General features: G+C 55.4%; 1 protein-coding gene across 1 annotated transcript; it reads right to left on the reverse strand.

Annotated features, from left to right (window-relative positions):
- Positions 1-9,888: 9,888 nt before the first annotated feature.
- LOC115634887 (WAP four-disulfide core domain protein 3-like) lies at positions 9,889-19,485 on the reverse strand. The gene is made up of 5 exons (XM_030532870.1): positions 19,311-19,485; positions 18,610-18,753; positions 16,455-16,598; positions 14,299-14,442; positions 9,889-10,255 (listed from the first exon to the last, which is right to left on the reverse strand). The coding sequence occupies exons 1-4, from the start codon at positions 19,384-19,386 to the stop codon at positions 14,300-14,302; spliced, it is 507 nt and encodes a 168-aa protein (XP_030388730.1). The 5' UTR covers positions 19,387-19,485; the 3' UTR covers positions 9,889-10,255; position 14,299.
- Positions 19,486-25,100: the final 5,615 nt, after the last annotated feature.

Here is a 25,100-nt window from a genome sequence, read left to right on the forward strand (position 1 = left end):
ATGCTCACTGTGATGGCACATGCAAACGACGCACACACATTTTTGCATGGCCACCTTGTGAAAATCTGGGTATCTGTGCATATGCTCAGCCAGCTCCCTCTGCCATCTTGCACCGCCCTGCGGCAGGGCTGCCAGCCACGGGCATGTATAGCCCCTGCATCCCCCTAAGGAAGCAGGAACTATGGGAGAAAATGAAACTTGGGTGCTCTGGAGATCTGCAGGCACCTGTTGCTGGCGTGGCATAATGGCAGGGCGTGATTCTGTGCTGCTCTTAGGGCCATCCCTGTGGGCACTGCTCTAAGGGGGGTTTTCTGCTTGGCCCGAGCGCCCTTGGCTGCAGTGGTGTCTGTCCCCGGGCTCTCTCAGGGGAGCGTAGGAGGTCCCAGTGGGTGTTGTCTACAGCAGACCTGCACTGAGGCAGCTGGCAGAGGTGGGACACGTTCTAGCCCTCTGTTATGTAGTAAGTAACAGCATGGTTGGTATGTGCCCAGCACCCCTGCCCTCCCCTGGGTGGAATCACAGCAGCCCACCTATGTGTCATGGGCCCAGTATTGCTAGCATCTAGTGGAGAGGCTGCTTCAGCTCAGGTGGCAGGGCGCTGTGCTTGGGGAGCAGGAGGCTGGAGTTCTAGCGGAGCTCGGTGAGTGACATGGCAGCCACGCTGCCCAGTTCACCACCTGCCAAGGAAAGAGCCATGAGCACGACACTCTCGCACCCACTAACTTTAAAGGCATCTGTGTCAAGCCCTCTCCCCCAGAAGCATTGGCCTGGGTTTGCTGGAGGGTGAGGGGCTGTCACGGAGTCCCCGGGCGATGCTCTGGAACTGCTCCCCACAAAGACAGTCAGGACTTTGGGGAGCCTCCTCTCCCTTGGAGCAGACTGTCTCCAGGGCAAGAAGCTCACACAGCTTCACCTTCTGGGTCTCTCCTTGGAGCATTCAGCATCCTCTGCCCCTCCATGCGCTTCCCACAGCGTGTCCGCCTAGGCGGGGTCCTGGGGAAGCCACAGGGTCCTGCACCCCCAGTCAGACGTGACTCTCAGCCAGCCAGTAACACAGAGGTTTATTCGATGACAGGAACAGGGTCTGAAACAGAGCTTGTAGATACAGCGAACCGGACCCCTCGGCCAGGTCCATTCCAGGGCACAGTGAACCAGACCCCCCCCATCTGCACTTCACTTCTCGTCCCCAGCCAGCTCTAGACTAACAACCCCTCCAGCCCCTCCTCTCTGCTCAGCTCCTTTCCCCGGGCCAGGAGGTCACCTGATCTCTTTGTCTCCAACACCTTCAGCTGGCACCTTTGCAGGGGAGGGGCCCAGGCCATCACTTGCTAGGAGACAGAGTGCCAGGCATTTAGGTGCACTGGCCCCTTCCTCTGCAGCAATCACACACCCTTATTCCACCACCTAGATATTAAGAACTGCATAGGGGACACTGAGGCACCAACACAGTATTCAGAGGAAACATTAAGAACATTCCCAGTTCGTCACAGGGACAATAAGTGTCCGTGGCCAGTTGTGCCTGGGTCTTTCTGCTCCGACTGCCAGCAGGGGGCAAATCAGTGCCGGGATGGGGCTGTGTTCTATCAGGTTGGTTTGTGGGCACCGGACGGGATCAGCACCATCCCCCAGCTGGAGCAGTGCACAGGCTTGTGGGTAGGAGCCTGGCGGCTGTGGGTGTGAGTGGCTTTGTGGGTCAGTTCGATTCCTTTTCGCCCAGTCTGAGCTGGCTGGAGTCTCTCCGGGAACACTTTAGGGAGGCCCCAAGGGATCTCAGCAGCTCCCCGCGGGGCCAATCGCCCCCCAGGATCTGGAGCTACAGCTACCTTCAGATAGTCCAGGTCTTGTAAGTTTCCCTGGAGAATCATCACCTGCTGTCCTAGGCTTTTGGTCTCTCTGATCCCCTCTGGAAACCGGCTGTCCTGGCGTAGGCGTTAACCAGCCCTGCCAGGCCTTTTGAAGTGCCGTCCCATGCCTTGGGGTTTGGAATCAAGGAACAAGAGCAACATCAAAGCACCATGCCACCTGCTCCCCAGCTAGGAGGGCACTGTCTCTGTGTGCCTGTGCTCACGCGGCACAGGGCAAAGCCAGAGGCAGCACCTTGAGTCTCACGGAGCGGGACACGGCTTCTGGTGCCTGGCTGGCTCATTTCTCCCTGCAGCAGAGGTGCTCGGCTAGCTTTTTTGAGGGCTTTGGGGGCAGCACGGTCGCCCTCTCAGGAGGCAGGAAACCACCTCGGGGTGGGGAACACTTTGGACCCCATGGCTGCTGGGATGTTGCAACAAAGTGGGGATATTCTTAATGTTTTCTCTGAGTACTGTGTGGGTGCCTCCGTTTCCCCTATGAATTTCTTAGGTATCTAGGTGAGGGGATCAGGATGTGTGATTGTTGCAGAGCCCAAGAAGGCCCTGTAATACTGTCTGCACAGAGAATGGCCGACACTCTGTCTCTTGGCAACTAATGGCCAGCAGGGGCGGCTCTGTGTATTTTGCCGCCCCAAGCATGGCAGTCAGGCGGCTTTCGGCGGCGCGCTTGTGGGAGGTCTGCTGGTCCCGCGGCTTTGGCGTACCCGCTGCTGAATTACCGCCGAAGCTGTGGGACCAGCGGACGTGCCGCAGGCAAGCCACCGAAAGCTGCCTGACTGCTGCCCTCACAGCAACCAGCAGGCCGCCCCCCACAGCCTGCCACCCCAGGCACACGCTTGGTGTGCTGGTGCCTGGAGCTGCCCCTGATGGCCGGAGCCCCTACTCTGCAAGGTGCCAGCTGAAGATGTTAGTGAACAAAGAGATCAGGTGACTCCCTGGCCTGGAAAGGGACAAAGCCCAGAGAAGGGGGGGCTGGAGAGTGAGTCAGTTTGGAGCTGGCTGCGGAGGTGAAGTGAGTGCAGACGTGGGTGTCTGGCTCGCTGCCCCACTCCCAGGATGGACCCGGCTGAGGGGTCCCGTTCTCTGTACCTACAAGCTCTGTTTTAGACCCTGTTCCTGTTATCGAATAAACCTCTGTTTTACTGGCTGGCTGAGAGTCACGTCTGACTGCAAAGTGGGGGTGCAGAACCCGGTGGCTTCCCCAGGACCCCGCTGGGGTGGACTCGCTGTGGGAAGCGCACGGAGGGGCAGAGGATGCTGAATGCTCCAAGGTCAGACCCAGGAGGTGAAGCCATGTGAGCTTTTTGCCCTGCAGACAGTCTGCTCCAAGGGAGAGGAGGCTCCCCAAAGTCCTGACTGGCTTGGTGGGGAGCAGTTCCAGAGCATCGCCAGGGGACTCCGTGACAGACGTTTGTCTCTGATTCCAGTGGGACCTGGATTTGGCTCCTCTGTCATTTGTGTTGAGAATGGTCACAATCTGACTTCCTCCACTTGTCCCACGGCCGCCAGCAGCACAGTGGATATGCTTGAGAAGCGCACACAGCACCTTGTGCTTTCTGGGACATCTTGACCTCAGTCTGTCTGTTCGTCTGACCACTGCGCTCAGCCCCCATCCTGCAGACATGAAGGCTCGTGCTGCCCAGTGCACATGGGAGCAGTCACCACCCCAGAACATCTGTCCTGGACAACCCCTGGCTCCCCACTGTGTCACAAAGGGGCAGCTGTTCATCGAGGGGCTAAAGTAGCTGATGGAAGCGGGGATGCAGCAGGAGCTAGCCTCATCATTCACTGGTGGCTGGAGTGAGACCAGCCGTTGCGAGGTGCTGCTCCGGTATTGTGGCAATGGGAGAGGTGTGACATTTTGGGACGATAGCAAGGATGTTAGCCCTTGGGCTGAATGGGAGGGTCTCTCTGGATCACCCCAGGCATGGCACGGCTTCCCCTGCAATCCAAGGTGAGGCTGCGGTGGATTTGACAGGCTCCCATCCGCTTCCCTGCCCAGGGCGGGCTGTCCTCACACGTCAGCCAGCAAACATGCTTCTCCCTAGCGCCACGGCCCGCCCAGAGCAAGGGGGTCGTTAAACCAAAAAGACAAGAACTGTAACACCCAACGAGCAGGGCGGGCCCCCAATAAAGCAGCCCTGAGTGCGTCACCCGTGACGCAACCGGATGAACATTCCCTCCCCACCCCTGCATGGCTGTCACCCAGTGAGCAGGGTGGGGCGAAGGGCTGAGTGCGGCTGAGGCGGGGGCAGGTCTGTCCATGGAAATGGCTGCGACTCTCCACTCCTGTCTCTAGCCTGGTTTGGCCACGCCGTCTGCGAGGGGTCATCATTCGCTGTGGCGATTCGAAGCCAGGAGCCCCTGCAGATTCCCCCGGGGTCACCATGCAACATTCACAGGGGGGAAGCTCCCTGAAAGGCCCAAGCGGCTGGGGGCTTGGGGAGTGAGTGCTGTCGGAAAAGCAGCACCAGAGCCTTCTGGCCAATAATTGGGAGCATCAGAGATGGGAGCACCTCCCGCCAGCAGCGAGTGCTCAACCAGCCTTCCAGGCTCTGCATGCTAGCACCAAAGGAGCGCCGGGCAGGACCCACGTCTTGGGCGGTAGCAGGGTGTGATGGAATAGGGGCTGTCTGTGTGGGGAATGGGAGAGCCGGGGATGTCTTTAGGGGAGGGACAGGATCTTTAAGCCTGTAACCTGAGCCAGGTAGGGGGGAGAGAGTTAGCACCTTGGCCAGGGAAGCTGGACAAAGGAATCGGCCGGCTGGAGGAGGGGCAGTTCAGTTTCGGTTTTGGGCTGGATGAGGGGAATTCAGGGGATCCTATGCTGGACCCAGGCACCCTGAAACTCCAGAAGGACTCGATTGAGGGGTCCGGACTGTGCCTGCAAGCTCTGCTGTAACCTGCGTTCCTGTTGTCCAATAAACCTTCTGTTTTACTGGCTGGCTGAGAGTCACTGTGGGTCCCAGGAAGAGGGGTGCAGGACCAGACCCCCCCACACACTCCGTGACACAGGGGCCATCAGGGAGCTCAGCCGGGCAGGGCCCGAGCACCTCGATGCAGAGGGATTTCCCTGCATAGAGCTGATGGGGAGACTGGGCGCTGCTGAGTGGGAAGCACCGGTCTGAAGCTGAGCTCTGGGGCCAACATGCTAAAGGCAGGGAGCCTACTTGACAGCCCTGCTCGGCAGAGTGGAGGATGCTCAAGGCTGCGTGTGGCAAAGCCCAGAGCCCAGCAGGAATGGGGGGAGCAGGGTGGATGGGAGATGGGACGAGGACTGTGCTGAGAACTGGGTCATTGCACTAAGGACAAGTTTGACAACGCCCTGACTGGGATGATTTAGTTGGGAATTGGTCCTGCTTTGAGCAGGAGGTGGGACTAGATACCTCCTGAGGTCCCTTCCAACCCTGACATTCTATAGTTCTATGGTGCCTGGTGGCAGCTGCTGTGGGCACTGCACTGGTTCTCTGCATTGCATGGGGGGCTGGTGCGGTCCCAATGGGCTGCATGTTTTTTGGTGTCCCGGCAGACAGCTCGGAGCTGCCCCTTACCCTGCTGGGCTAGAGTGATGAGCTGGGTTTGCAGAGGGGCCTGTGACTAAGTGGAACTGTTCTTAATGTTTCCTTTGAATATTGTGTGGGTCCCTCAGTTTCCCCTATGCATTTCTTAAGTCTCCAGTGTGCATAAATGGCTGACACCCTGGATCCTGGCAACAAATGGCTGGCTCTTCCCCCTGCAAGGGAATAGCTAAAGGTGAATGAAGAGATCAGGTGACCTCTTGGCCTGGGAAAGAGACAAAGGCCAAAGAGGGGGGGCTGAAGGGGATTTCAATTGGGGGCTGGCTTGGGACGGGAAGTGAGGGCAGATGGGGTGGTCTGCCTCGCTGGGCCTCAGAATGGACGTGGCTGAGAGGTCCTGTTCTCTGTACCTAGAAGCTCTGTTTTAGACTGTTCCTGTCATCTAATAAACCTCTGTTTTACTGGCTGGCTGAGAGTCACTTCTGACTGAAAAGTGGGGGTGCAGGACCCTCTGGCTTCCCCAGGATCCTGCCTGGGCAGACTTGCAGTGGGAAGCGCACGGAGGGGCAGAGGATGCTGAATACTCCAAGGAGAGACCCAGGAGGTGACGCCCTGTGAGCTTCTTGCCCTGAAGACAGTCCGCTCCAAGGCAGAGGAGGCTCCCCAGAGTCCTGACTGGCTTGATGGGGAGCAGTTCCAGAGCATCGCCCGGGGATTCCGTGACAGGGCCTCTCTGCATTTTGACAGGGAGACTCTGGAGGGAAAGGCAGTGTGATGCTGTTCTCCCTGAGCTGTACTTCCTTGGGTCTGAGAGAGTTTCCCTGTGTGATGCACCAGGCCAGTGCCCAGGCTCATCCCAGCATGGGCCTGGTCTCCTCACCAAGTGCCTGAAGATCAGGTCCATCCTGCTCCTCTCTGCCAAGTGGCAGCCACGTGAAAGTCTCCCTTTGTCAGCCTGTGTGAACTCCCCAGGCGTGTGCCGGTAAACCGTGGCCAAGCCACAGCCTAGGCCCTCTGCTGCAGGATGTAACTGTCTCCAATCTGCAGCATCACGAAAGGGCTCTCGTGCCTCTGCGCTTTGTTACCAATGGGACAAAACTACTCAAGACAGTTAAGTTCCAGGCACATTGCAAAGAGCTTCAAAAGGATCTCTCAAAACTGGATGACTGGGCAACAAAATGGCAGATGAAACTCAATGCTGATAAATGCAAAGTAATGCACATTGGCAAACATAATCCCAACCAGCAAAGAATCCTGTGGCACCTTGTAGACTAACAGACGTTTTGGAGCATGAGCTTTCGTGGGTGAATAATCCCAACCATACGTATAAAATGATAGGGTCTGAATTAGCTGTTACTACTCCAGAAAGATCTTGGAGTCATTGTGGATAGTTCGCTGAAAACATCCACTCAATGTGCAGCGGCAGTTAAAAAAGTGAACAGACTGTTGGGAATCATTAAGAAGGGGAGAGATAATAACTGACAGAAAATATCACGTTGCCTCTATATAAATCCATGGTACAACCACACCTTGAATGCTGCAGCAGATGTGGTCGCCCCATCTCAAAAAAGAGATATTGGATTGGAAAAGGTTCAGAAAAGGGCAATACAAATGATTAGTTGCATGGAACAGCTGCTGTCTGAGGAGAGATTAATAAGACTATTCAGCTTGGAAAAGGGATGACTAAGGATGAATATGATAGAGGTCTATAAAATCGTGACTGGTGTGGAGAAAGTAAATAAGGGAGTGTTGTTTACTCCTTCTCATAACACAAGAACTAGGGGCCACCAAATGAAATTAATGGGCAGCAGGTTTAAAACAATCAAAAGGAAGTTCTTCACACAGTGCATAGTCAACCTGTGGAACTCCTTGCAAGAAGGTTAAAAAAAGAACTAGATCAGTTCCTGGAGGACAGGTCCATCAATGGCTATTAGCCAAAATGGGCAGGGATGGTGTTCCTAGGGTCTGTTTGCCAGAGGCTGGGAATGGGCGACAGGATAGATCACTTGGTGATTCCCTGTTCTGTTCATTCCCTTTGGGGCACCTGACATTGGCCACTGACGGCAGACAGGACACTGGGCTAGACGGACCCTTGGTCTGACCCAGTCTGGCCGCTCTGATGTTTTTATGGGTGAGTCATCTCTGGCAGGGCTGGCTTGGCAGCACTCAGAGAGGAGATGGCTGTGCTGGGGTGGGGCAGCATGAAGGGTGGATGCTGGCACCGAGAGGCAGGGCTGGCTACAGGCTCAGGAGCAGCCCAGTGCTATGCCAGGGCAGTGACTCCTCGTGTTCCAGGCACAGTACAGCCTGTGAGAGTGGCTCCATACTGAGCCCAGCCACCCCCGCACTCAGATAGCAATGGATGATCGAGCACAGGCCTCGTTAGTAATTAACTTTTTTCATGTCCAAAGCTCCTTATGAGCATTAATGAGGAGATGCGGAGCCACTGCACAGGGCAGTCACCCTGGCATGAAATGTTCTCTTGGCTCTCAGAGGGGAAGGGTCTTGCCCAAGGCCTCTGTGTGAGGCAGGGCAGAGCAGAGCAGAGTGGGGAGTAGGATCCAGGCGTTCCAGGTCGCCCAGCCCCCTGCTCCACAGGCAAGACAAGCCTGTTAAATTGGCTCCGGGCCCAGTCCCCTCCAAGCCAGCTGAGTGGTAGCGAGACGCAAACATCTTTATAACCCTTCCCTGCACCGGAGCCACAGCTGGCAAGAGCTGTCCCCTGCACCCAGCTTAGCACATGGCTCCCGTGGCTCGGGACGGGCCACTCTGACTCTTGCTGGGCTCTGAGGCTGTCAGTCAGGTGAGGGGATGTCTCCTGCAGGCTGATAGGGCTTCTGGGGCCCGGGGGATTTGACCCCACGGCTGGGCTTGCTCACCCCTTCTGGCATTGCCAGGGCACTGGGACCTGCTGTGTCTGGGCTGGTTCTTCAGACCAAGCGCCGAGCCCTATTTAGCAGCCTCACGCACCAAATGAGAGGGAAGGTGCTTCTCTGCCAGTGGGGGGCTCCTGGCAGCCTCTGGCCTGGTGTTGGGACGGCTGTGGCAATGTTTGTGGCTGCTGAGCATTTGCAGAAGGCCCATATTGCCTCTCAGGTGAGGCTGTGTCCCGAGGCAGAGAGCATGCAGGAGGCTGCTGGCTGGGGTGTCTCTGGCTGGGGGAGGGGGAGTCCAACTGGTCAATGCAGGACACCAACAAATGAGCCTGGACCCATCCCCGAAGGGAACCCTCTGGGCAAGTGCCCTGAGACTGATACCCCAGCACCATGCACTCGCCAGCCCAGTGCTGCAGGCTCGGTTTGCCCTCCATGCTCCCCCCCGTTACAGATTTGCCATTGGCGTTATTTTCCCTGGATGCATTAGCTGCATTTGTCCAGGTCCCACCCACGTTTCCTGCTTCTCTCCTGCTCTCCTCACTGGGGCTTGCAGCTCCCCACGCAGCACTTAGTGTCAGCTGCCAGTCCACATGTGTGCGATCCCGTCAGTATCCCAGCCAGCCTTGACTGCCATTCTGGGGCCCCGGGAGGCGGCACGCTGCAGGCTGCACGGTGGCAGAGTGGGTAGACACAGCAACCGCAGTCCTGTCGTGCCCGGCTGGAGAAGTGAGCACGTTGGCATGGAATGGATTGGTCTTTAGAACGTAATGTGTGGTTCACTTAACTGCCAGCTGCTTGCAGGGGGTTCTCTTTGTATGGGCACCCAGATCTCCTGGTGCTGCTTGCCCATAAGGGGGTGCATAACTCTGTCTTGCTCTGGAAGAGCTCAGGTGCTGCTCCCTGGGTGTACCAGTTGGCGGTTAGGTCTGGGTGCAGCATTTAAAGTTGGAGGAAGTCCATGGGTGGGAGGAGGAAGACGCATAGAGCAGGGTGAGCTGGAAGCCTGCCTGGAGACAGGGAGTCTGGGGAGCTGGAGCCTGCCTGAGCCCTTGGGCAAGGGGAGAAGCGTGCCAGCCCCAGAGCTGTGGGGCCAACTGAGGCTCAACAGCCGGGTGGTCTGCAACAGTGGAGGCCTCCTGCAATCAGATGGTGACCAGCCAAGGGGTTGGTTGTTTCGGCATCTCTGCTGGACTTGGGTAAATAATGCTGTGGCCCTGGACGGGACTGACCCCTGTGAAGTGGCCTGGACAGAGGTCCAGGGACTCCAAGGCTGGATAGGCCAAAGGGCCGTGGGGGAAACTGAGATCGAGTTGCTGCATGGGGGCATGCTGGAGCCCTAGAACAGAGCAGGAGGGTGAGAGACACCCTTGTTCTACAAAGGGCTGGAGTCGGATTGAGCCCTGGATTAGCTCTGGGGGCCCTGGGGCTGGTCTCAGATCGGGGGCAGCCCTGGAGCACATTTCTCGCTGAGTGAATTTTCTCCCTTTGAGAGCTGTGGATCCAAACAGGAGTGTCAGCACAGGCCTGGCCTGGCTCAGCCTGGGGGTCTCATGGCCGGGGGTCCTGGGATCTGCGAGAGGTGTGCGGGGCACCGCCGAGGCTGCGAGCCGGGGGTGATAAAGCAGAGGTGGGTTAATGCATCACACGTTTATTAAAAAGAAAAGGTTCTCTGCAAAACACAGCAGCCTGAGCTGAGCTGGCCAGAGAGGAACACACCCCAAGGCTGCAGCAACAGCCCCTGTGTCCTTGGCCAGGGCCCCCAAATTCAGGACACAAAGCAGTCCCTCAGCAGGGCACCCCTTGAAGCAGTTAATAGAGGGCAGGGGGTGCTTGGGAGGGTTAGCTACCAGAAGAGAAGAGCGACTGGGGAATGTAGCATCCTCCCCAGCCCTTGTAGCAGATCCGTAGTGGAAGGACTCCTCAGCCCGGCTCCGACACTAGGCAGGTTGTGATGCCATGGCGCGCAGAGGGGTCCAGGCCTCGGGAGGGAATGCAAGCCCTGGAGAGAAGCAGGGGACATGAGTTAGACCCGAGTTCCATAGAATGGACCCAGCCCCCACGTTGTGTTCTGCTTCGTTTCACGCCCATTGCTGCTGCATCCGACCATCCAGCAAGTCTGAGTTAGGAGACTGACACAGTCTGTGTTCAGTGGCATCCCCTGGGGTTTCGCTGCCTGGGTGCCCCAGAAACCCAAACCACAGGTTTTCTCCCCAGCTTTTACATGACACAATTGTTTTCCTTCTAAAGCACATCTAACAGGCTAGGCTGTTTTGTCTCAGACACTGCACACTTGTCTGCCCTTTGAATCAAACTCTCTCTGTAGATTGTCTCTTGTTCTATTGTAAACCCTGAATTGTGAAACGTGAATCTGCACTCAGACAGCATCTGGAGAGCATCCGCCATATTTAGAAGAGGCTAATGGATTTTGCTTGTTTTCATGGCAGAGGCTGGCTGCACTCTAGAAGCCAGAGGCATTGGATAGCTCGCGAAGGAACCTGAACAATCTAATCACCGAACCAGGGTACAACTTTGAATTATTAAAGGAAATTGCTTAAAAAGGGGGAAATTTCAGTGAATAACATGGGCTAATTCTGAGCTACAGCCCCTGAAATGAAGCAAACCTCAGAAGCCTCTGCTGAGAAAGGGATTGAAGCAATCTGTTCTACACCAAAGCCATCTAGCGGGTACGGCAGGAAGCAGCAGAGAATTGGCGAGAGCTGAGATTTGATCACCCAGATGGCAAGTGGGCACTGGCCATCAGAGCGGGCCTGGCTTCCCCTCCCCCAACAAGCCCTGGACTCAGGGTGTGTTAAGCTGAGGTCACTGCTGGGCTGGGGATGTAGCTGGAGAAACCCTAGTGGGCCCAGCAGCTGCCTGGAGCAGCTGCGTGGGAAGGACTTTTCTCCCAGCCCAGGTTAAGAGAGTAAGAAGTGAGACTGAGATTGTGTTTCCCTTATATTCTGTAACATCAGAACTGGGGTTTCTTGCCAAAGCCTGGGCTACACTCAAAAGTCAGGCCAGCTCCTCCGGGTGAAAACCCCACACCCTGAGCAGCGTAGCTAAGTGGCCTGACCCTGATGCAGACAGCGCCAGGTCAGTGGGAGAATCCCTCTGGCAACCAAGCTCCGGCCTCTCGGGGCCACGGGAGACCCCTCCCCTTGGTGGAGGCAGCGTGTGCGACTGGAGCATTTCTCATGCACACAAGCCCTAAGCCTGTGCTCCCAAGTGAGACCTCCAGTAAGCCCTGGTGGATGTTGACTAACGCTGTCTGCACGCGCACCAAGAAAACTGGCCGTGGCAATTTGAACTACAGCTTTTGATATTCTAAACTTGCCCCTTTTGGACCCATTCATTCCATTAGCAGGGGCCACACTCTTAAAAGTGCCTTAAAGACAAGTGCATCCTTGGTCCTTGGAGAAACACTGGCTGGGTGACACGTGTGTTCGATCCTAACGAACTGGCAGCCAAGTGTCAATTCCATAAGAAATCGTAGTGATTTGCATTTCTCTTTGGTGCACCTGTTGAGCCTCAGGCCTAGGCTGTGACAATTGCTTGCACCACTGTATTTGTGTTGGGCACAGGCCCAGAACTTTGTGCCCACACGTGGTTGGTGAGCTGTCGATGGCGAATGGCTGCCATTCTGGGGGAGTAAGAGATTGTGGGGTGGTTCAGAATAACCCAATGGCCTGGTGTGAGAAATCCTGCTCAAGTTAAACGTTGAATTTAAGCTAGTAAGGAAACGCTCCCTGGATTCACTCCTACTAGATCCTGTGCAAATTCTGCCCATCACACTGATCCTATTGGCAAGCCTAGTTTGTTAGATTTCAGCTTTAAAATCTAACCACCCCTTGGAAAACTCCTAACGTGCCCCCCTTTCATGCTTGTCACTGAGTGACAGGCTCACTGTGCCCGGCAGCTGCTTCTCATCTCTGCACTGCGCTGCTGCTGCTCATTAGAGACGCTCTGAATTCCAGGCTCACCACGAGAGAGCGCCAGCCTCAGCGAGCACCTGCCGGCTTGGGGAACCCACAGCTGGTGCAAGCAGAGCCCAGCTGGTCTCACTAGGAACACCCCCATCCACGCTACAGCCTGTAACTGCCCACTGATGGGCCCAGCCAGGAAGGAGGAATCCACTTCTGGCTTCGGCTAAGAAACCGAGCCCTGAGCAAATTGGCAGGTCCTGGTTTCTCACCGAATGAGCCTGACTCCTCCCACTGTCCATTAGCTCTGGAGTGGACTTGGGGGTCCTGTGATTGGCACATCCCCAGTGTCTGAGCCTGGGGAAGGCTCTGAGCACAGCGATTCCCCTAATCTTATCTCAAATTCCTCTTGTACAGACGTAGCCATACCCGTTGCTGCAGCACTTCTGTCTCCTGCAGCACTGCGCATCAGAACAGCATGCTACCACACAACTGCCGAAGCCACTTGGCTTTGGACAAACACCGGGTCTCCCTGCAGCACAGAACAATCTTCTGGCAGTCACACCCCTTATCTATTACCTGGAAACACCAGCTCAACCCTACCAGCTCCACCTGAGAACGCAGGGTGGGGGTGAGCCAGGCTGTGAGCGGGAGGGAAATGGGCCGGGCTAGGAATGAAGGGTGTGACAAACTGGGAATGTTCTTAATGTGGTCTTTGAACACTGAGTGGGGGGTGTTGGCCTGGCAAGTTGCAGGGCAGTTTTGCTGGGACTGTCTGCATTGGGGATGGGAGACTTTCCTTGAGAGAGGGTACTGTGACGAACTAGGAATGTTCTAAATACTGTGTTGGTGCCTCAGTGTCCCCATGGCAGTTCTTAAGTATCTGGCAGAGCAAAGGGCCAGTGCACCTAAATGCCTGACCCTCTGTCTCCTAGCAACTGATGGCCAGGGCCCCTCCTCTGCAAAGGTGCCAGCTGAAGGTGTTGGAGACAAAGGGATCAGGTAACCTCCTGGCCCGGGAAAGGAGCTAAGCAGAAAGGAGGGGCTGGAAGGGGTGGTTAGTCTGGAGTTGGCTGGGGTCGAGGAGTGAAGTGCAGACCTGGGGGGTCTGGCTCACTGCCCCCCAGAATGGACCCGGCCGAGGGGTCCGGTTCGCTATATCTACAAGCTCTGTTTTAAACCTGTTCCTGTCATCGAATAAACCTCTGTGTTACTGGCTGGCTGAGAGTCACGTCTGACTGCAAAGTGGGGGTGCAGGACCCGGTGGCTTCCCCAGGACCCCGCTGGGGCGGGCTCGCTGTGGGAAGCGCACGGAGGGGCAGAGGATGCTGAATGCTCCAAGGAGAGACCCAGGAGGTGAAGACGTGTGAGCTTCTTGCCATGAACAAGTCTGCTCCAAGAGAGAGGAGGCTCCCCAAAGTCCTGACTGGCTTGGTGGGGAGCAGTTCCAGAGCATCGCCCGGTGACTCCGTGACAGGTACCTGAGCACGTAACATGAGAACCCAAGGAGGGGTTGGAGGCCAGGTGACACCTCTGCCCAGGACACTGGAGAAAGGGTAGGGGAGGAGCTTGGGGGAGTGGAGTGAGAGGCTGGGGAGAGTTTCAGTTTGGAGCTGGCTGGGAGAATGGAGGGGAGCCCAGATGGGGCTCGGGCCTCCCAACGGGGCTCTGACCTCCCTGGCCCCCCAGATGGACCTAACTAAAGGGGGCCCTGTTGTCTGTACCTGCAAGGTCTGTCTTGGACTGTGTTCCTGTCATCTAAATAAACCTTCTGTTTTACTGGCTGGCTGAGAGTGACGGTGAATCGCAGGAGGCCGGGGCTGCAGGGCTTTGACTCCCCCACACTTCATGACAAGAGGCACCCTGTGGCCTGGCCCCGGCCTCGTGAGCTGGGAGCTCACCATACAGGAGGGAATTGAAACCACCACATCCAGTCTGAGTAGAGACTCTGAGCCCGGGGGCAGTGGGATCATCCAGGGCTGGTTAATGGGGCTGGGATCCTGCCCCTTCGCTGAGTGACCCCAACCCCTCCTCCCTGCTTGGTTAGGGACACATCCCCTCAAGGTGCCAGGAGCGTCCGAGTCCAGGGCAGAGTATGACATGAACCTGGGTCTGACCTCACCTCATGGTCGGGTTACTGGTCTCATGCAGACGTGGCCACACCCATTACTGCAGCACTTTTGTCCTGGAGGACAAGAATTGTCCCCCCGGCATCTCTCCACACAGGTCCCCAGGCCTTGGGGTCTGGGGCAGGCTCCAGGTCGCACTGCAACGCAGAACAGGCACATGACAGTCAAGCAGTATCGTCCTAAAGCTGCCCTGCCTCTGTCCCCGCCTCCCTGCACAGCTTCTGCCTAGGACAGGCCCCTGCCCACTGGCTTCCCGCACCGCATTTAGAGACCTGGTACCCAGAGCTTCCCCCCGCTATGAAGACTCTGCTCCCCTGCTCGTCCCTTCACCCTGAGCGAGGGCCCCAGCCTGCTGCTGAGCCTGGAACAGGTGGGGAGAACTGCTGGGTTCTCTGTGCCAATCACCCACATGCTGCATGCAGCCAGCAGAACTCACCTGGTACCACCGAAGGGGTGGGGAACCTGCTGGCTTTCAGGGAGAGTGTAACGTTATTGATATAATCTGGGACATATAGAACATGGTTGCAACCAAGGTCCTGTAGTGGCACCAAATCTTATGTAAAGAGGGTCATATAAGGTGTCTAAGGCCAGGTTGAGGGTTGCTGGTTATGATTATGCTCTCTGTCTGTCTGTGTAATTTTTTAATTGAAGTTATGAGTATTGGATCTATAGTGTCTGTATTTCAAATTTGTGCTGTGTTTCTGGGAGACATCCCAGACAAGTTGGTGTTAGCTCTGCCCAGCCTGCTTGATGGCCCATTAAGGACCATCAGCTACACAATTGACCCGTTGAGAGGAGGCAGATACGCCTTGTGACTCAGCAAAGTGTGCATGGACTTGCCCATGTGACTGCAGACTCCATTTTGCTGTAATTTTCCACAGTAAGAACAAAGAGGTTCTTTCATCTGGAAAAAGCCTATATAAGGCTGATGCCTCATCTCTATCTTGTCTTCAGTCCTGGTTCTTACCTCTGGAGGGACTTTGCTACAAACTGAAGCTCCGAACAAAGGACTGAATGACCCATCCCAGCAGGGGATGTTCCAGAGACTTGATTTAAACCTGCAGTTTATTCTATCACTGCTACAAGCCTGAACCAAGAACTTTGCCATCACTGTATGTAATTGATTCCATTTAACCAATTCTAGCTCTCATCGCTATCTTCTTCCTTTTGTGAATAAACCTTTAGATTTTAGATTCTAAAGGATTGGCAACAGCGTGATTTGTGGGTAAGATCTGATGTGCATATTGACCTGGGTCTGGGGCTTGATTCTTTGGGATCGAGAGAACTGTTTTCTTTTATTGGGGTGTTGGTTTTCATAACCATTCATCGCCAGGACGAGTGGCACTGGTGGCGATACTGGGAAACTGGAGTGTCTAAGGGAATTGCTTGTGACTTGTGGTTAGCCAGTGGGGTGAGACCCAAGTCCTCTTTGTCTGGCTGGTTTAGTTTGCCTTAGAGGTGGAAAAACGCCAGTCTTGGGCAGTAACTGCCCTGTTTAAGTAATTTGTCCTGAACTGGCACTCTCAGTTGGGTCCCGCCAGAACCAGCATCATTAAAGAGAGTCACAGAGCCCAATGGCAACTGAGCCTGGCCCTGAGCCCCTCTCCTCCCAGCTGCACTAGCAGGGCCGAGGCCAGGAGTACCAGCTGCTTCCCCAGGGGAGTCTCCCGTTGTACCTACGAACAGAGCAGGGAAGGAGGGGAAGCCACTTGGCTTTGGACAAACACCGGGTCTCCCTGCAGCACAGAACAATCTCCTGGCAGTCACACCCCTTATCTATTACCTGGAGACACCAGCTCAACCCTACCAGCTCCACCAGAGAACGCAGGGTGGGTGTGAGCCAGGCTGTGAGTGGGAGGGAAAAGGGCCGGGTACGAATGAAGAAACACCCAGCGGCCTGGCCCCAGCACCATGAGCTGGGAGCTCACCACAGGGGAGAGGAAAGAAACCACCACATCCAGTCTGAGTAGAGACTCTGAGCCTGGAGGCAGTGGGATCATCCAGGGCTGGTTAATGGGGCTGGGGTCCTGCCCCTTCGCTGAGTGACCTCGACCCCTCCTCCCTGCTTGGTTAGGGACACATCCCCTCAAGGTGCCAGGAGCGTCCGAGTCCAGGGCAGAGTCTGACATGAACCTGGGTCTGACCTCACCTCGTGGTCGGGGTACTGGTCTCATGCAGACGTGGCCACACCCATTACTGCAGCACTTTTGTCCTGGAGGACAAGAATTGTCCCCCTGGCATCTCTCCACACAGATCCCCGGGCCTTGGGGTCTGGGGCAGGCTCCAGGTCGCGCTGCAATGCAGAACAGGCACATGGCAGTCAACAGTATTGTCCTAAATCTGCTCTGCCTCTGTCCCCTCCTCCCTGCACAGCTTCTGCCTAGGACAGGCCCCTGCCCACTGGCTTCCTGCACCGCATTTAGAGACCTGGTACCCAGACCTTCTGTCCGCTATGAAGACTCTGCTCCCCTGCTCGTCCCTTAACCCTGGGAGAGGGTCCCAGCCTGCTGCTGAGCCTGGAACAGGTGGGGAGAACTGCTGGGTTCTCTGTGCCAATCACCCACATGCTGCATGCAGCCAGCAGAACTCACCTGGTACCACCGAAGGGGTGGGGAACCTGCTGGCTTTCAGGGAGAGTGTAACGTTATTGATATAATCTGGGACATATGGAACATGGTTGCAACCAAGGTCCTGTAGTGGCACCAAATCTTATGTAAAGAGGATCATATAAGGTGTCTAAGGCCAGGTTGAGGGTTGCTGGTTATGATTATGCTCTCTGTCTGTCTGTGTAATTTTTTAATTGAAGTTATGAGTATTGGATCTATAGTGTCTGTATTTCAAATTTGTGCTGTGTTTCTGGGAGACATCCCAGACAAGTTGGTGTTAGCTCTGCCCAGCCTGCTTGATGGCCCATTAAGGACCATCAGCTACACAATTGACCCGTTGAGAGGAGGCAGATACGCCTTGTAACTCAGCAAAGTATGCATGGACTTGCCCATGTGACTGCAGACTCCATTTTGCTGTAATTTTCCACAGTAAGAACAAAGAGGTTCTTTCATCTGGAAAAAGCCTATATAAGGCTGATGCCTCATCTCTATCTTGTCTTCAGTCCTGGTTCTTACCTCTGGAGGGACTTTGCTACAAACTGAAGCTCCGAACAAAGGACTGAATGACCCATCCCAGCAGGGGATGTTCCAGAGACTTGATTTAAACCTGCAGTTTATTCTATCACTGCTACAAGCCTGAACCAAGAACTTTGCCATCACTGTATGTAATTGATTCCATTTAACCAATTCTAGCTCTCATCGCTATCTTCTTCCTTTTGTGAATAAACCTTTAGATTTTAGATTCTAAAGGATTGGCAACAGCGTGATTTGTGGGTAAGATCTGATGTGCATATTGACCTGGGTCTGGGGCTTGATTCTTTGGGATCGAGAGAACTGTTTTCTTTTATTGGGGTGTTGGTTTTCATAACCATTCATCGCCAGGACGAGTGGCACTGGTGGCGATACTGGGAAACTGGAGTGTCTAAGGGAATTGCTTGTGACTTGTGGTTAGCCAGTGGGGTGAGACCCAAGTCCTCTTTGTCTGGCTGGTTTGGTTTGCCTTAGAGGTGGAAAAACGCCAGTCTTGGGCAGTAACTGCCCTGTTTAAGTAATTTGTCCTGAACTGGCACTCTCAGTTGGGTCCCGCCAGAACCAGCATCATTACAGAGAGTCACAGAGCCCAATGGCAACTGAGCCTGGCCCTGAGCCCCTCTCCTCCTAGCTGCACTAGCAGGGGCGAGGCCAGGAGTACCAGCTGCTTCCCCAGGGGAGTCTCCCGTTGTACCTACGAACAGAGCAGGGAAGGAGGGGAAGCCACTTGGCTTTGGACAAACACCGGGTCTCCCTGCAGCACAGAACAATCTCCTGGTAGTCACACCCCTTATCTATTACCTGGAGACACCAGCTCAACCCTACCAGCTCCACCAGAGAACGCAGGGTGGGTGTGAGCCAGGCTGTGAGTGGGAGGGAAATGGGCCGGGTACGAATGAAGAAACACCCAGCGGCCTGGCCCCAGCCTCGTGAGCTGGGAGCTCACCACAGCGGAGAAGAAAGAAACCACCACATCCAGTCTGAGTAGAGACTCTGAGCCTGGGGGCAGTGGGATCATCCAGGGCTGGTTAATGGGGCTGGGGTCCTGCCCCTTCACTGAGTGACCTCGACCCCTCCTCCCTGCTTGGTTAGGGACACATCCCCTCAAGGTGCCAGGAGCGTCCGAGTCCAGGGCAGAGTCTGACATGAACCTGGGTCTGACCTCACCTCGTGGTCGGGGTACTGGTCTCATGCAGACGTGGCCACACCCATTACTGCAGCACTTTTGTCCTGGAGGACAAGAATTGTCCCCCTGGCATCTCTCCACACAGGTCCCCGGGCCTTGGGGTCTGGGGCAGGCTCCAGGTCGCACTGCAATGCAGAACAGGCACATGGCAGTCAACAGTATTGTCCTAAATCTGCTCTGCCTCTGTCCCCTCCTCCCTGCACAGCTTCTGCCTAGGACAGGCCCCTGCCCACTGGCTTCCTGCACCGCATTTAGAGACCTGGTACCCAGACCTTCCGTCCGCTATGCAGACTCTGCTCCCTGCTCGTCCCTTCACCCTGGGAGAGGGTCCCAGCCTGCTGCTGAGCCTGGAACAGGTGGGGAGAACTGCTGGGTTCTCTGTGCCAATCACCCACATGCTGCATGCAGCCAGCAGAACTCACCTGGTACCACCGAAGGGGTGGGGAACCCGCTGGCTTTCAGGGAGAGTCACAGAGCCCAACAGCAACTGAGCCCAGCCCTAAGCCCCTCTCCTCCCGGCTGCGCTAGCAGGGCCGAGGCCAGGAGTACCAGCTGCTTCCCCGGGGGAGGCTCCTGTCGTACCTACGAACAGCACAGGGCAGGAGGGGAAGCTGCCACTCTGCCCTGGGCTGGATTGGCAGGCGGCTCCTCTCTGCTGACCTGAGCTGCTTTCTCTACCTACCTTGAGCAGATGCAGGCGGCAGCTGGGCCCAGAGGGCCAGGAGTCCCAGGAAGAGGAAGATGGCCCCTGACTTCATGGTGCTGCTGGGAGCCGGGTCCAGTGCCCAGAGCTGAGCCGGGCTGGGATTTAAACCCTGGTACAGGTGGGGCTGGGTGGGAGAGGGAGGGGCTGGCTCACAGTTGAACAACAGGGAACTAACTTCCTCCTCACGCCATTTCACAACAGAACTTGTGTCATAGCCCCAAGGGCCTGTCCCTTCCCTCTGGGCAGGGCCGGGCTGTTGAGAAAGACCTTGGGAAGGCAGAGAGCCCAAAGCTGTTTGTGGGGAGCTATTGCCTGTGCCATGTGGGATGGGGCTCCTCCAGAGAGGGTGGCAGCTCCATTCACATATGGAGCAGCTCAGGAGAGCCCTGCCATGTTCTGCTCAACCTCCAAGCAAGGGTAACTGTCCCTGTAGGGTGGGCTGGTGCCTGGGTCGGCAGCACACAGATGCACAGGCTATGTCTACCCTTGGGGCTTAGGAGGAATTGCCAGCTCTCATTCAGCTACTGAGCTCAGAACTGGTGTGTAGCCCGAGTAATGGGGCCGTGGCGAGTGGCGGCATGAGGCGAACTGCCTCGAGGACATACCCCTGGGGTTTGGGTGCATCCATACTCGGGATGCCAAACCCATGCCCTGCTCGCTGCTACCGGTGCTACTCTGGCTACACTCCATGTTTTGTGCACTCGCTGGATGAGAGCTAGCATGGGAATCACGCCCCCAGCTCCAAGTGTAGACAAAGCCACAGAGTGTCAGGCCAGATGCAGGGCACAGGTGTGACGAAGTGGGAATGTTCTTAATGTTTTCTCTGGGTACTGTGTGGGGCAGGAGAGAATGAAAACCACTAACAAAAAGGACTGATGATCTCTGTGCTGCTTGGGCTCTGGGGTGGGAAATGTGTTTCTAGGCATAAGCAGGAGTTCCCCCCAACAACCTTCCTCCAGTGTTTAGCCTGGGTTAGCCCTAAAGGACAGAGAGAAGTGTGTCACAGTTACCTTTTGAAATTTAAGACTGTAATTCATTTGCATATCTACGCTTCCCTGCACTAACCTTGTAAATAACTCTCTGGTTTCCTTTTCCCAGTTAATAAATCTTTAGATAGTTATTATAGGATTGGCTAGAAGCCTTCTCTCTGGTGTGAGATCTGAGGTGCGATTGACCTAGGTAAGTGACTGGCCCTTTGGGGCTGGGAGTCAGCTGAATATTGCTCTGATAAGGAACCAGGTATCACAAAGGTGCACTCACCTGGGGGGGCGAGACAGACCGGCGTACCCAAGGGGCCTGTCTGGGACACCCTGGTTAGGCTGTTATGGTGCCTGAGGAGTTCACACTTAATAACTGGTTGGTGCTACCAAGGTAGAGAACTCACAGCCAGTTTGGGTCTGTGCTCTGGTTCCTAGCAGTGCCCGGAGGCTGGTTCTCACGCTCTGGAGGCACTGATGGCAGCGGCACGGCCTGCTCAGTTCAGCAAAGCAGCACGCTGTGACATTACAACTCTGGGATGATCTAGTCTGACCTGTAGGGCACAGGTCTTTCCATTCCTCCCTCCCCGGGATTGAGCCCAGTGACTGGGTTTGGCTAAAGCATTTGACAGAAGGGTTCCAGGCTGGAGCTGAAGCTTCTTGTGATAATTGTGCACAATGCCATGAATGGCAGTGGTGGGTGGGCTAGGGGGAATACTGGGGCAGTGTCAGTGGCCATGGGGTACCAGGAATCATGACTCTCTCCGTTCCTGCCACCAGGGCGTCGTTAGGACAGAAGCCCTGGTGATCTCTGGATAGTGTCCCCACCCCACACCTGCTGTGGGTCTCCGCACGGGGTGAGCGCCCTGAGGCAGCAGACAGGTAGGCTTGCCAACCTCCCAGTTTCACCAGGAGTCTCCCGGAATCGGGCTTTATCTCTCGGAGGCTACTGAAGCCAAACTGGAAGATTTTAGGCCACTAAAAGTCTGGTGGTGCAGCAGGGCTACGGCAGGCTCCCTGCCTACCCTGGCCTCACGTTGCTCCAGGAAGCAGCTGGCATGTCACTGTGGCCCGTGCTGTGGGGACCAGGGGCTCTGTGCAATTTCCCTGCCTGCAGGCACCAACTCCACAGCTCCCATTGTCTGGGTTCAGCTAGTGTGGGGAATTTTCCTGGCGTATGCACTACCCCAGTGAAATGGGCTAGTGTAAGGATGTGAGTCCTCACACCCACTCCCTTCACCCACAGGCCGGCACTCTGGGGTGCTGTCTCTGCACCGGATGCTTCAGAGCAAGTATGATTTGTTAACCTGCAACTAATGAGAACACAGGAAAAGGGGAAGGTGAGAAGGAAACATGTCACCTCTCCGGGGGCCTGGGGCACCACACCCAGCCATCTCGGGGGCACAGGGATGTTCCCAGCCTGCTCCTTGCAGGGCCCACACCCCTGCCCAGGCCCTGGCTGCGCTGCCATGACACCGGGGCTCACGCCCTGCTCTGGCGGTGCCCACCTGCAGGCGCTAGGGGACAGGGCCCATCCCCCCAGCATCGCTCCCATTGGGATCATCTCATGAACCCCTCCCAGCCTGGCCTGCAAGGCCTTGTGCCTGGGGCCTCCCTGCGCTGGGCCTGGGGCCCCTGGACTCCCCAGCCGCTCACATGCCTGGCTCTGCAAGGCCCCAGCCCCACTCACATCCTGCCTCCATCTCAGCTCCTGGGGCTGCTCCTCTGGCCCTGCTCCCAGCCCAGCCAGGCTCCTGCTCTCCCCTTAACTCTGCCCCTCCGGCCCAGCAGCTCCACCTCACACGGGACCCCCACATTCCTGGCTTCCTCATTGGCCTGCCTGCCCAGTCAATCAGCCTGACCTGGAGCATTGGTCTCTTCCCATTGGCCCTGGGACTGTCAGTCTCAGAGTTCTGATTTCTTATTGGCCCATCCCCTTTCCTTTGGCCCTGGGAGAGGACCACTGAACAACCCCCTCTAGTGTCAGTGAGGGGCCAGTAGCCCCCTGAAATGTGGGGCAGGGAGCAGCTCCCACGGGCCCTGCATGGTTTGGGTGGGCCGCTGAGTGTGGGTTGCTGTGTGATTGGAATGGCTATTATCATAGCGTCTCTCTCTGGAGCGTGGGTCACAGGGGGAGTGCGTGGGGCCAGGCGTGTGAATCCCGGTGGGGGCCAGGTTGGGCTGCCCAGCTCGGGATGGGGAAGAGCTGACTGACTTGGCCGGGGCACCAAAGATGTCGTGGGGGTGGCGGAGCAGGGAGATGGTAGGAAGCACAGCTCACGCCCTGCTTGGCGAGACTCTGGCACAGATTCTCCAGCTGGGCTGAGATGCGCCTGTCACAGGACTGGGCAGCAGTGGGGAAAAGGTGGCTTCTTCCACTCCGTAATCCCTGGGACTGCCTGGGTGCTGGGGACACGTCTTAGTGCACAACAAACTCGCAATATGTGAGCTGCAGCCCTTGCAGTGAGCAGGGAATATGGGAGCCCTGGAGCCCTCGGTGCCATAGGAAGGGGAGTGCTATCCAAAGCACATGGTTTCGTGGACCCTGGATGTTGCCTCAGCTTTTGTCAAAGCCTTATGGAAAAACATCCCCAGGAAGCAGTGAGTGGCTCCATCTGGAACCTGTGGCTGGATCTGGAGGCGCTGAGACATTCTGAAGAACACAGACATGGTAACAAAAAATGAGTTCCCATCCCAGCTCCTCCTGCTCACAGCCTATTTCACCCTAGGAGCCTACTGATGTGAGCCAGAACCTCCTGTAAGTGGAGTCTGAATGAGCTCTACCCTGACATATTGTGGTGAGCTGTGGAAAAGGACTTCAGGGGCTGATCTTGTCTGCATGGGCACACCCACCTTGCTAGGAGCTCAGCATGATGGGATTGCTTGCCCAAATGGTCAGTTTTGGCTGGTGTGGGATCCCCAGTCGCCTTGTTATTGGGGCAGGAGCAATAAAGCGTTGTTGTCCTTGTTGTGTGAATCAAGGGTAGCAGAACTGTACCTGGCATAGCCTGACGGAGGGACTCATTCTCAACTAAACTAGCCGGGGAGGTGGGTTACAAAGCTGAATGACTTGCGTATATATGGGCCAGGTACCGGGACTTGATGATGTCATCCCTCCTGAAGGGTACCCTGACACCACTGAACTCTTCCTTTCTCCACTGTGTAATAACAGAGCTCGTTCAGACTGAATTGAGAGTCTTGTTACATGCTGTGGAACTGAAGTCACTGATACCTAGGTCTAAGTCAGGGGTCGGCCACCTTTCAGAAGTGCTGTGCCAAGTCTTCATTTATTCACTCTAATTTAAGGTGTCACGTGCCAGTAATACATTTTAACCTTTTTAGAAGGTCTCCTTCTCTAAGTCTACAATATATAACTAAACTATTGTTGTATGTAAAGTAAATAAGGTTTCAGGATCTTTAAGAAGCTTCATTTAAAATTAAATTAAATTAAAATGCAGAGCCCCCTGGACCGGTGGCCAGGACCCAGGCAGTGTGAGTGCCACTGAAAATCAGCTCGCATGCCGCGTTCGGCACCCATGCCATAGGTTGTCTACCCCTGGTCTAAGTATTAGATCTGCTTTGGGACCGTGTCTCTGATGCAACAGACTGGCCAGTGTGCACCAGCAGTGAGGCTGAAATCACTGAGAGCTGTGTTAAGTGGTGGACCCTGAAAACATCTTGGTTAGTGGCCAGCAGGACAGCTGGTGGACAGGGCCGACTCTACCACTTTTGCCACCCCAAGCAAAAAAAAAAAAAAAAAGAAAGCAGCTCGGACTGCTGCCACCTGAAGTGCAAAATAAATAAAACAAACAAACAAATAAATAAATCTCAGCCCATTGTCCCCAGTGCCAGTTGTGCAGGGAATTCGATTAGAGGAAAATAAATATTAGGGAAGAAACCAAGCAGCACGTCGCTGGTAGCAGGTAGAATTCATGGCCTGTATTGCCTCTGCAAAGTGGGCTCCCTTTCTTCTCTGCACTGAGCATTTCCCCTGACCTTTCCAATGGTTGCTAGCAGCAATTCAGCTCCCTGGGGTAATGGAGGGGCAGACACAGTGGTGGTGAAAGCAGGGCATGGAACTTCCACACTTAGTTATCAGTATCATGCCATTCTGGCCAGAAAGGGACAGTTTCGTGTATCCGTTTCTGGCTAGCCTCCTCCCTTGCTCTGGGCATGTGTACTGGAAGCAATTGCCAATCCCAGCCCAAGGGGACACCCACTTGTTTTTCAGGAATTGCTGTTTGTCATGTGCCACCTGCTTCTCTTGGCCACAAAGCCTATTTTTAAGTGTAACCCCAAAATAATTCCTGGAGCAGAGCTTTTCGAAGAACATCCAATATTGGTGTAAAAATTGTTGGTGACAGAGAATCTACCACGATCCTTAGTAAATTGTTCCAGTGGTTAATTAGTCTCATTGTCAAAAATGTGCACCTTATTTCCAGTCTGAATTTGTCAACCTCCTTCTTGAATTGTGGACACCAGAACTGGACTCAAGATTCCATGTTAAACTAACCTCTCTAGTCTTACGGGACATTCCCATGTTTATCCATCCCAGGGTAACATTGGCTCTTTGGGCCACAGCATCACACTAGAAGTTCATGTTCAGCAGATTATCCACCATAACCCCCAAGTCTTTTTCCGAGTCACTGCTCCCCAGGCTAGAGTCCCCCACCCTGTAAGCCTGGCCGTCAGTCTTTGGTCCTAGATGCCTATGTTTAGCCATATTAAAACACACATTGTTTGCTTGCACCCACTTTAGCCAGTGGTCCAGCTTACTCTGAATCAGTGC

Source organism: Gopherus evgoodei, chromosome 14 (assembly GCF_007399415.2).
Source record: "Gopherus evgoodei ecotype Sinaloan lineage chromosome 14, rGopEvg1_v1.p, whole genome shotgun sequence".
NCBI lineage: Eukaryota > Metazoa > Chordata > Testudines > Testudinidae > Gopherus > Gopherus evgoodei.